The following is a 12,850-nucleotide window of genomic DNA, read 5'->3' as shown; positions in this document are numbered from 1 at the left end:
GATCTGGGCCAAATGGAAGCCATAGCGAGGGACCAAACTGAGCGGGATAGCGGGCAACAGAAAAAAAGGTGGTCAAGGTCCTCTGAAATATTCCAACATAGGGTACAATTTGGGATAGCGGGAATGAATTGCCTGACTTACTTACATGTTTGTCTATATTTGCTTACTAGGCCGCAAAGCTCGCTATTGTAAATGTTGACAAGTCCTCAAATACATGACAATGGCAAGGGTGTTGCTACCCAACAACACCTTTAAAGTTGAAGATGGAAACTCTTTTTCTTTTTGTTGCATCTGATGTTTGCTTAGCTGTACTGTGGATGTATATATTTCCTTTGATATTGTATGTACTTAACTAGGTACTGTTGAAATTTGAATGAAAACATAACAGGACTTCGGACTGTATACATATGCTTATGAGTCAAACTGTCAAACAAGTTATCGGTTTTGGTCATTGGAAATGTTTAGTTTAGCATTGTTTATTTTTTAGTGGTTATATTGATAAAGAGAGGAACTATCACGTGCCCTAGTTGAATGTCCGTAATGTGGGCCCCACCCTGTGAAAACTAGGGTTGTGAAAGTACTGGGCTTCAAATATTTTTGGGTTTGTACAACTTTAGTTTTTAACCAAGACGTAATGAAGAATTGACAAGATGGAACCGTGGAACAGCTTGGAATGAGAATGAGAAGGATAGAAAACCATTTTGGAGGATGGTGGTAATTAGACCCCTCCACATCACTAGATCAATATATTACCCCTTGTGCATTCTTGAATACAATATGGGCAATACCTTTATAACATATCTTCTTGCTCAGGTTTAAGTCTAACCGCCATTGGTCCTTTCTGAGTTCAATTAAAAAATCCCATTCTGATGATTGTTTTGGATGTAATATTAATTATTGGTCTATTTCTTAGGAGAAGAATCATAAGATAAATTATGTTGTTGAAATACAATGGAAGGAAAATTATTATTAATATTATGTATCCATTGCAACAAAAAGAGAAAACAAGTATGGATTGTTGATTTTATAAATTTAAAAAATTTACCTATATAATTATGGATACTATGCATATGTAATGCCAACTGGAAAAGATAGAGGGTAAGTCTACATTTAGTGGTTGTGTTATCAAATCATCCTTATCAGTGTGGACCATGGTTTGGTTGAATCAATACCTTTTTTGGTCATAAATCAGATTAGATTAGAGCTGAAGTCTGGATCAAATCCAATCTATTGGACCTACGTGGTTTAAATTGTCATAACTTGGTACGCATGCTCATTCGTTGTAAAAGGGTTTGTTTTCGTTTTACCAATTCCAGTTGCTTGCTTGTTATTTAAGAGTGAACATAATTTGCTACAACTATACTATGAGTTTGTATATCTAAAATTGTTTTCTGATCTCTGTTCTTTTGAGTTTTCAGTGATAGCCTGTTAGGCTCAGATTTGTAATTGTCCATTTCTCTACGTTCCTTAAATTCTAATTGTATTTTTTGATGATATCTCTGGATATTAGGAATGACAAGACAAAGCTTCTGTTTTGTACAACGGGCATTCTTTTAAGGAAACTTGTGGTATGACCTGCTTTTTTATTAAAATGTGGTTTAGTTTAGCTATGGTTCTTACTGTTTGTTTTGAGGGGGTCTCCTAGTCTGGTTATACAACTAGGGGAGTGACAGCATATGCTTCTCTTGTATAGTGCAGGAAACATGTGATTGATACTCGTAAGGAGATCTGAAAATGGTTGCAACAGCTCCCAAAAAATGTATTAACCAATAGAAGAGGAGAGCTCTAAAGTGCAGAAGAGTACATCAATTTTTTAGACTCAAAACTGTACTAAGCAATGGCCTGAAATAATTCTCCTGAGTACTACTGATCATGGGCAGCCATGGTTAAACTAAAGTTTTTGAATGCTGTTTTAAAGGGATGTATGTTGTCATACTAGAGAGACACAAGATATGCTAAAGATATAGGAATAGTTAATAAAGGCCTAGGCTATGCAGGATGTAATTTTGACGTATCAATCACTATAAATAAGTAATTAATAAAGTAAACCATGTATGAAAAAAGAGACTAAATTACAACGAGACAAGTGCATTCAATTTTATTATATTTAAAGATGAGTTTTCATAAATGTACCAAAAACTAATACCAAGTCTTTATTAGGTGTCAATGTATCCTACTGGTTCTGCCAAAAATAATGTATCCTACTGGTACTGCAACGTGCAACATATAGGTATTTTAAAGAATACAACACATATTGGTTAGTAATTGGAGGATTCACAAGGACACTCGAAACCTTGACAGCAACATGGAGCATTAATAGAAGAGATAATGACTAATGTACTCTTACAAAAATACACAGTTTTTAAGGCATCCTGATGTTGTCCTGGATTGATAGGAGATCTACCAGGAGTCAATTCTTCTAGGAAAGTTAATGAACAAGCAATCCAAAGAAGCTAATTTAGGGTTGTGACTTGATGCTAGGTTAAGGCTTAGGTTAGCATTAGCATTTCAAGTGAAGGTTCAGGGCTTTGCAGATGAGATTTGAATACTGGATCTGAAGTTTCAACAGCAGTCGGGTTAAGATTTTGTGAGGTTTAGGGTTGGTTATGTTGGTTATGCTAGGTAGGTGTTTCCTGGATGATCTCCATTAGTGAATCTTTCTCAACGTTTGGTTGATGGGTTGATGCTTTTTGAGATGGGTGTTGAAAGTTTTTCTTAAGAGTAAGTAAAATGTTAGGGTTGTGATGGTTGGACTTGGATGGAACCATGAAAGTTTCAAGAATTTAGGAATAGTACTAGGAGATGCTTCAGATGAATTTGGTAATCTTGAGGTCTAGAAGAATATTATTTTGTTCTGGGATGGATTAGGAGATTGGGATGCATGTGACATACTTCTTGACTTGGGTTCTCCATGGCAGAAGTTCCTAATCATTGACTTTGAACTTGAGATTGAATCTTGAACCTTGAAGGAGAGCTTTAATTTAGAACCCCAAGGCCTCACACCATCAAGGACTTGATTGGATGAAACACCAACCCCATCACTGAACCAGCCAATTGATGGAAACCAGGTCTAGGGCTAAGGGGTAAATTGGTAATTTTGCTAGACTTGGGCTTCGCCATGGGTTGCCTAGGGTTGGTAGGAAACAAACTAACTAATTTTGGATGGTTGAAAGGATGGCTACAGGTCAACCCAAAATTTATGTAGAAAGGCTTTTGGAGACAAGGGAAAGGTTAGGGTTTGATCAAACCCAAGATGGGATAGTTTACTAGGTAGTAGGGTAGCCAAAATAATATTAGGGAAACTACGAAAGGTAAAAGAAACCTGCGGTTGGGGTGTGGAGGGGTTAAGGGATAATTCTTGGGCAAAAGGAGGAGAAGGGAATGGAAAGGAAACCAACGGTTGGGTGTGGGAAAGATTTTAGGATTTTAACGAACCCAATTGAATGAAGATGTAATGCTTAGGATTTGGATCTTGATGGGAAAGATCCTTCTTGCGACCTCTTTTCTTTCTTTGTTCTTTCCTTTCTTTTTCATCTTTTCTTTTCTGTTTTTCTTTTCTTTTTTCTGCTGCAAGAAAGAAAGAGAGAGAGGGTCGGGAGGGAAAGGGTTGTAGGGCAGGGATAGGGTGGGGGAGGGGCTCTACAGGATCATGGGGGGCTATAGAAGGGATTGGGGGGGCCTCCTCGTCTGGTGCGGCGGCAAGGCAGGGGGTGGGGATGGGTTGGGCAGAAACAGAACCGGGGGGGGGGGGGGTAAGGGCTTTGATGGGTTGGAAAGGGGTGAGGCTTACCTGGGGGGAATCTCGTAAGGTATTTGCAGCCTTGTAGGTTGCAGATGAGGTTGCTTGCTGGATTTGTTGGTTGAAGGTTGAAGTCGATTGCTGGAACTGCTTAACTGAAATTAGATATTGGGGGCTTGAATGTTTTGAAGACTAGAATGCTCAATAAACAACTGCAGGGTCCCTCTCAAAGGAACCTTGCCACCTCTTGGCAAATCACTCAATTCATTAATTAATCCAATCGGAAAATAACATTACATGAAGTGGCTATTTATAACCTGAAAATAAAAGACTTTGACTCAACTTTTGACTCCTTCATAGATGAGGATCCAATTTCATCTTGGATTGAACTCTTAATAAATAAGCAACTTCACAATAAGGAATCTTATCTCAACTAACTAATTCCTACTCACTTTGGACTCATTCACATGGTAGAAAGCGAGATCTTGCCACCTTGAAAAACCGAGATCTCGACCATCTCGGCGAGATCTCGGTTGAGATTTACAATTTTTTGTCGACAACTCGGTGGCCCATCTTGGTGGGTTTTAGGGTCCCAATTGGGTTAAAACTTGGTATTCAGCCTATTTAAGGCCTTTTGAACAAATTGGTGGCCTTGGATTTGTCAAAAAACAACCCTAAATATGATTTCTAATTCTACCCATAGTGTGAAACCGAAATGTTGTAGGATTAAGGAATGCAAGGTTATACAACATGTAATATAGAACCGTTAAGGCATATAAATGAAAAGCAAGTGTATCAAATGCATTAAGTAACCTAAATGTTATCAAAATTCCATCCATATGAGTATCACAATCTCAATTTTCAAGAATAAAATAATAAAATTATACAACCATTAGTTGTTCTATATAAGTCATTAAATCATAAGTTCATAAGTCATGCATAGAATTATTGATCTTCCTTTGATGTTGTAGATGTGCTAAGAGAAGTTGCAAGTGAAAATCCAGCCGAAATTCACAAAAAAAGAAGCAAAAATTGCGAGATCCAGGGCGAGATATACCGAGATATGGCGAGATATCCCAACTCTTTGCTCTCGACGTCCATCTTGTCTCACCTAATTGAAAAAATGAGATCTCGCGACATCTCCCACCATGCTCATTCAAAACAACTTTAACTCCAAATAAAATTTTCCAAACAAGACCAAACTCAATTCAAATTGCAAAATTGGACTCAAATAAAATTCTGAAAAATTATGGAATTAAATCCGGAATAAATATAAGGGCTAAATTGCCAAGATACCCTCTAAAGGGTTTCAGCCAGGTTTGGGTGGCTTCTTGGAGCCATCTTGGGGCCCCGCTTTGGTTTTTGATGCAGGGGGTCCTTGTGTTCGCATCACCAAGCCTCACATTTGAAGGTATCGTTTGATCAAATACCAACTCCACCAGCCTTGACCAAATACAAGTCAATCTTCACTGCAGAAGAAGAGAAGAGTTTCAAAGGCTTTTCATTAACCATATTTATACAATCCCTATCCTTTTGGGAAGCTTATGTAAAATACTCAAAATATCTCTTACTTTTAAAGGGGAAGGTCTAATCCATAGCTAATTAACCTTTTATGTAACTTAAACTGACTATGAAGCTGAAATTGACTCAAAACTGAGTCATAATCCTATCTCACTAATCCTGGCCCATCTCGGTGGGTTTGAGGGTCCAAATTGGGCTCAAACTTGGTAGTTAGCCTAATTTAATCCTTATGAACACACTGGGGGACTTGGATTTGTGAGAAAACAACCCTAAGTAGGAATTCTAAGTCAGCCCTAAGTGTGAAAACGAAATACTGTAGGATTGGGGAATGCAATGTTATGCAACATGTAATATAGAACCTTTAAGGCATATAAATGAAATGCAAGTGTATCAAATACGTCAAATAACTTAAATGTCATTAAAATTCCATCCATATGAGTATCACAATTTGAACTTTCGAGAATAGAATAATAAAATTATACATTAGAAGTTCTATATAAGTCATAACTCATAAGTTTATAAGACAAACATAGAATGATTGATCTTCCTTTGGTGTTGTGGATGTGCTAAGAGTAGTTGCAAGTGAAATCTAGCTGAAATCCGCAAAAATCTTGCAAAAATTGAGAGTTTTAATGAGATATGGTGAGAGATTTGGCGTGATATGGCAAGATAGGCGATATCTCAAGTGAGATGTGGGAATCTTGCCCTTTATCTCGTCTCACCTTCTTAAAAAAGGGAGATATGTCACTAGATCTTGGCGAGATCTCATAAGATCTCAAACCCATGGTACGAAAAGTCGGAGATATATTATCGAAACTAGGCGATATATTGCCATGTCGATAGGTACCGACACAACAACATCAAATGACATGCGTTCCCAAATATCGATGATATATCGCCGATAAGTAGGCAGTGTATCGTCGATAAGTAGGCAATGTATCGCCAATAAGTGTCGTGATTTTTCTTTATATCGCAAGAAATTCGGTGACATTTAAGCGACTTTCGGTCGATTTTTGCCATTTTCTCTCTCTTCTCTAGTACTTGAGATGATTGGATGACTCTATGTACTTGTCTACACTATTGTATTTCTGTAGTTATGTTGTATCTCGTATCTGCACGCATGACTTCACTAATTGTAGATTCGTGAATTGTAGACCTTAGTAGTTCTCTTCACTGGTTGTGTACTCGTGTTCTGTTTGCATGTTTACATTGGTTTATATGAGTTTTCCAGACTTCCAGTTATGCTTGCATACAGCCGGGAATGTGGTGAGCAGGAACATTAGTTTAGATAATGTCTTAGGCTAAAATAACACTCCCTGTGTGTTTATTGGCCTCAAATTGGGCTAGACAACAAAATTCGTGCCAAAATGACCCTAAATACCCCCCTAAACTGGGGTTCGATTTTCAGTGAAACCATTCCAAATATCGGTGTAATGTCACCGACATTTCGGGGTTTTGGTGGTTTTGTGAGCCACCGACATCCCTTATGTTGGCGACATTTCGTACCTTGCTCAAACCATGGTAGAGGGCATAGCTAGATGAGCTTTTTCCAAACCCAAGAGGGGCTAGAAAGCAGAGGGATAGTCTAAAGGGAGTTTGTCTTTTAGAAAGGAAGAGTACACATGATTGACCCAGGAGTCTTGCTGGGAGGCTACTTTGTAGATAAGCTTGAGGAGGTCCACTATGTTGTAGTCTTTGATCCTATGGATGCCTGGACCACCTTCATCTTTGGGGTGGCAGATGGAGGATGAGCTGTTGTTTCCTCACCCTTCCTATGGTAGCTAGAGAAGAGGGCTTCCGCCACATGGATGGTTGATGTAAACCCAATTTAGGGTTGGGGTTTTGATGAATTTTTCCTAAATCTAAGGGCTGCCCTGAATCTTCCGGGAAAGAACTGATTTTAAAGGTTGTATAGTGTGGGTTTATGCACTTGAATCCCTGTTGTAATGCTAATACCAGGTCTGAACCTTAACAAAAAGATTTGAAAACTAGGGTTTGGGTGTTTCGGCTATGTGGGAGAAGGGACTGTAGTTGCTGTCTTGTATTTTCAGACCCTATTCTAAAGGTTTTAGAGTGTAGGGTTAGTTTAAGTTAAATTAGGGTTAGGCTTCAGAAGATGAAGATGATTTGCAGAAAATTCAGATGGAAGAAGATGAAGGCAGGTTATTTTCAGACCTAGGGAAATGACACTTATTTAGGAAACTAACAGTAAGACTGATGCCTAGCGAATTGTTCGATCCTAAGGGAAGAAGAAGTGGGGGTGGGAAATAGGGAATTGCAGGGTGTGAGGTTTGGTGCTGCCGCAGAGAGGAAGAAGGGGTGGGGAGCTTGTGGGTGCTAGGGGAGAGGTGGGGGAGGGGCTGAGGGATGTTGCAGGGATTAGGGGAGGGGAGTTAGGCTGCTTTCAGGGGGTGGGGAAGGGGTGGGGAGGGTCTGCAATGGGGTGCAGTGGGGCTTCTAGGGTTGCGCAAGAAAGAGAAGGGTTGGGGGAAGGCTGTGGATAAGAGAGGAGGAGGGGGAAGGGGATGGGGGCTGCTGGACTGACTTGTTTACTGCTGGAACTTGCAAGAATCTGATCGCTTGTAGATGCTGGAAATAATGATAGAGAAGCTATTTGTTGGGGAAAAAATCTTAATTACTCAACCATGGCCCCCTCAACAAGGAACCATGATCCTTGAATAGTCAAACTTCTACTTACAAAGAAAGAATATGCTCTTATTTATAACCTACTAAAAGGCGCTAACACTTAGTGGGATTCCTTTATAGATTAGGATCACACCCACATAATCTCAACCCATGAAATAATATCAAAACATCTAATGGACCACATGCTGAAATAAAACTTCAAATTAACTTAAACTCTAACAAGCATTGCTTAACTTCTATTTTAATTAAAATTCTAATGCCACGTGCTAAACGACCAAGGACTCAAGACCAACTCAACTACTACTCCAAACAAACTTCCTAACCAAACTGGACTCTGTAATTAAACTGGAATTAAATTCCGGCAATAAATTAGGGCTGAAAACGCCCAAACTACCAGTTTGGCCAGCCTAGGGAGGCTTCTTGAAACTATGAAATAGGTCCCACTTATGGTTTTGGCTAGGGGTAAGACTAGTGTTCACATCAATTTTGCTCTTGGGGAGAGCGATGATACCACACCAATCGATAAATGAAGATTGGAGGTCTAATCGAATCGGAGGTGAGCCTACGGTATATGATAGAAACTTGCCTTTTAAAGTTGGAGCTTCTTATGGATGAGATCTAGCATGGGGGTGCAATGGTGGGCAGTGAGCTTGGTAGATGATGAGAGGGAGTCCAGGATATTTGACTAGGAGGAGCCAAGAGAGAACCTTATAGACTAGAGGAGAGGTTATTATGTTGGCCTAAGAGGAAAATTTTGGATTTAAGGAGGTTGACATCCAATCCAGAAAGGGAGTTAAAGAGGTGGATGGCTGAAATAAAAGAATGATTAGCATTGTAGAAGATCGTCATATCATAGTGAAGGCAAGATGGGAAAGGTTAATGGCTTTGCATTTGCGGATGGGGGAGATGAGACGCTAGTAAGTCTTGGTTTGGATGCTACAAGAAAACACCTAAAGGGTGAGAGAGAAGAGGAAGGGCGGAGAGGGGACAACCCTAATGGATACCTTCATAAGAGGAGAAAAATCCTGCAAGGTAGCCATTTATTAGGATAGATTAGGAGGGGGTGGACATTCAAGTATAGATCTAGTGGATGAAGGTGTCGGAAGTCCATCAGAGATGGAGGAAAGCTTTGATGCCAATTGTTAGAATGTTCTAGGTTTTTTTCTCCAAACCTTAGTTACAAGGCCATACAAGAAACTAGTATATGATAATAAAAAAAAACTGGAAATATTATATGTACCTTACACCATGTATGGTGAAGACAATTAATCCAATCCCTAACTACCCAATTCTACAGAGGGATGAAGCCTTCTCCAACCTCCTTGTTTTTCTTTCCATGCTTCTTTCTTGTCGAGAAAAGAGAATTACGAGACTGATTGGTTGGAGGGACCTCATCATAATTATCCATAACAATAATGCCAAACCTTGTCTGTTTCCACGATAGACTGGTTTGGCCCATCCTAAACTGCAGTGCATTGGCCCAAATTATTGAGACCCTTGTCAATAACTAACCCTAGTAAATAATTTAACCCACATATTGCCTAGATTAAGCCTAATATATACTTCTCCCATACATCTTAGAATCAAGATTCCTTGGACTCGTCGTATTAGATAACTTGATAACCTATGAAATGACACTAAGATCATTTGATACAGAGAAATTTGGACGTTCCTAAGGAGAAGTGATGGAACTTGTTTTGTGTTTGTCATGATCATAGAAAAAAATTCAAGGGAAACTCAAGTTTCGACCAAGTGAAAATGGGAAACCTAGGTGGGAAATTGGAAAATTTTGAGGAAACTTAGTACTTTTTCGTGTCAGTTTCAATAGCAAGTTTCAACAGGTTTTAGGGAGTATTTTAGGGTGGGACTCTGCATTTAAGCTAATTAGAGTATAAAAAACACATTGACACATGCATTTTAATAAAAAAAAAAGTCAATGTAGATAATGCCATTCAATGTACATACATCAATGTAGAGTTGTCCGAGAAGTACACTATAAACTTAACTACTTTAGTACATAACATTCAATATATAATTTCTAACTTCAAGACATCAAATACAAATTATTTGACTATAGAAGGGAAGTACAACTCAGTGCTAAGAGGAGTGCTTCGGTGGATCCATCCTATGAGCTGAGTAGCACTATGCCTATAACATCTTCTCCTCCAACCAACGAACATAGACATCCCATGATTGCTTCGGTGGATCCATCCTATAAGCTGAGTAGCACTATGCCTGTGGATCCATTCCGTCTTGGTGATTGCTGATTAAGTGGGTAATCCTTTGTCAATTATTAATTTCAGTTCCAGCTACATTCATGGAAGTATCTTCATGGTGTACATCCTATCTTTTTAAATTGATGAAGAGTTCCTCCTGTTTGGATTCCCACTCGCCCAAATGCTTTTGTATACAGTAACAGAGATTATAGATTGTATATGTGTAACACAGCAGAACTATGCGGGATTTGGACACTCTGAAAGACAGTGTTAAGTTGTGTTGGTGTGTCCCTCAAACATAATACCTCCCAAGGGGTGAGGTGGGTCTCATAAAGGGTGCAATACAATCTCTAGTATGATGATTTATGGACTACTATTTCCTAATCAACCCTGCTAATATGATGAACCAAAATAACTTAGCTAAATTGAACTTACAATAATAGAATTCCACATTGCACCAATTTGGTAAATTGGTTGAAAGTTGGACCAGATCCCATTATTACTTGGAAACCACATGGTTTTGTCTTATTAGATAGGTAGCTTCAAAACCTTTCCAGCACCGTTAAATTAAATGAAACAGGCAAGTTTTGACCTTTAAAATTTATTTTTTAATAAAGTTATGAAATTGAATGAAGTGTAAAAGTTTGAGTTTGAGCTTCAAAAGTTAATCTTAAGAAAGTTATGAAAATTGAAAGAAATACATAAGGCATCCTAGCTGCTACTTTCTGCATCTTTTGGTGCTGTGACAGTATGATATACAGAAAAAGCATTTAGCCTATCCAATATGATTCAGTTGTGCAGCATTGCATAGTTTGCCTAGTGTTAGTAGTATGACTACATGGTGGATGCTATTCTTGGAAAATACTCTGCTTCAAGCCTTCAACCATGTTACCAGCATCTTAGATAAATTTTACGTTTTTACTGATGACTTGTGCATGAAGTACATGTTGATCCTGAATATATCTTTTTTGTGAAACTTCTATGTTCCAGGGAGATAAAAACTTAGCAGGCATCACACATGTTATAGTTGATGAAGTGCATGAGCGGTCTCTCTTGGTAAGTTTCGTGACATTGTGTGGCTTCTACCTATAACATTATGTTCTGTGCGTTTCATAGTATGTCCTTATTTTTAGCTTGATCATTATCTATGCACCATCTGATGGGCACATTTATACTTTGATACATTAAGATCCATAGGGTTGCTGTCATAATATCTAGTGCCATCCCATCTGCAAAATCACTATTTAACTGTTCAGGTCCATTTCCAAGTGATTGCCCTTATGGCAGGTTGATGTGAACGAGATTTGGGGACACATTGAAGGCTAAAACAGGGTTGGGGTTGTAGCCCAACACCATAAGGCCCTATAGAAGCTTGCGCATGAAAAGGGGCAATTGGGTAATTTTTTGCATGTTTTAGTTGATTCAAATTAGGGTTTGTTGGATCCGGTATGTTAGTAGGATTCCAACTCTCCTTCTGTTTGAAGTTTCAATTTTTTTAGTCAAGTTGAAGAGTCCCAGTCAATTTAGGAGTCCCAATTAGAGAGGGATTCCCGTAGTTGTAGTCCAGCTTCTTCAAGGAGTCTAGCCCTACTTATGTTTTGTAATTTGGATTATCCTATGATGAGTGAAGTCAAAGTCCTTTTTAGAATATGAGTCCTAAGCAAGGTGAGAACTTTCGGTGAAATTCGTTGGTTTGCCACTTGGAGAAACTGCTGAACTGGCAAATTTTGCCTAAATAACGGCCAATATTCCCATGTAATTTCGCCTGGTTCGCCCCTTTGTTCTATAGTCTTCCACTCTGTCCAATTCAAAACATGGATAATTGTGTCCTTATATATATATATAATGAATCAAAGTCTCCATTACCAGGTCCATCAAAATACATTTTCATTCAAAATTTGAAATAGAGTAGGTGAAAAGCTAGGTTAGGTTTTCAAAAAGTATTAATAATTACTGTTTGAAAAAGTTAAAATAAAAATTTGAAATTGACAGCAATGGTGACATGAAGTGCATTTAAATTTTTTTTAAATAACATGATATTTCACGTGAACTTGTGAAGGTATCTTCGATTTTGGCGATAATATCGATGAAATCTCGCCGAAATTCTGCATGTTTCGGGTTCGGTGGGTTAAAAAAATTGCTACTTGCCGAAATGACTTAAAAATGGCGAATTTCGGTCGAATTTCAGTGATATGTTTTACCATGGTCCTAAGTCCAATAAGAGTCCTAGTCTGAATCACCTAATATAGAGTCGAATGTGAATACCATGACTCCTTAGTCGAAACCCTAAGGGGGTCCCACTAGATGGCTTTAAGAAACCCCCTTAAGCTGGCCGAACCCCTTAGTAGGGGTATTTTGGGCATTTTCAGCCCTCTTTTACTTTATTTGCAAGATGATTCTGGGAAAATCCTAAATTCTATGGAATCTTCTCAAGAAACCCTAACCCTAGAACTGGATTTACATCAATTGGTATTAGAGTTGCAGTTTCCAGCAACCCTAGTGCCTTATCACCCCTTTTCTATTTTTTTGGATTTTTCTGCAATTTTTGGACCTGTTCAAGACCTAAAATTCTAGGTCAGATCTATGGAAATCTAACAATTAGATCCGTCCCAAACTGGAGGAACATCATCCCTATAACCCCACTATCCTCCTGTCCCAGTTTTGGCCCTACCCAAGACCCCTCATAGATGAAGCAATACGCATGGAGGAACCAACCAGGAATTGCTTC

At 38.7% G+C, this 12,850-nt stretch overlaps 1 protein-coding gene across 6 annotated transcripts in view; it reads left to right on the top strand.

Annotated features, from left to right (window-relative positions):
• Nucleotides 1-12,850, top strand: part of LOC149021266 (RNA helicase family protein) — a 99,769-nt gene that overhangs the window by 39,787 nt on the left and 47,132 nt on the right. For all 6 annotated transcript variants that reach the window (XR_016172307.1, XR_016172308.1, XM_089149523.1 and 3 more), the window contains exons 14-15: nucleotides 1,511-1,568; nucleotides 11,113-11,178. Coding sequence is in view for 4 of the 6 variants with exons in the window: in XM_089149523.1 (XP_089005649.1) it covers nucleotides 1,511-1,568; nucleotides 11,113-11,178 (124 nt within the window). In the remaining 2 variants the exon portion in view is untranslated. The remainder of the gene's footprint in view (nucleotides 1-1,510; nucleotides 1,569-11,112; nucleotides 11,179-12,850) is intronic.

The sequence above is a fragment of the Hakea prostrata genome, chromosome 3 (genome assembly GCF_041222555.1).
Source record: "Hakea prostrata isolate BN-2017 chromosome 3, UWA_Hpros_2, whole genome shotgun sequence".
NCBI lineage: Eukaryota > Viridiplantae > Streptophyta > Magnoliopsida > Proteales > Proteaceae > Hakea > Hakea prostrata.
The sequence above is the reverse complement of the archived record's forward strand: the minus strand, read 5'-3'. Positions and strand labels throughout refer to the sequence as shown.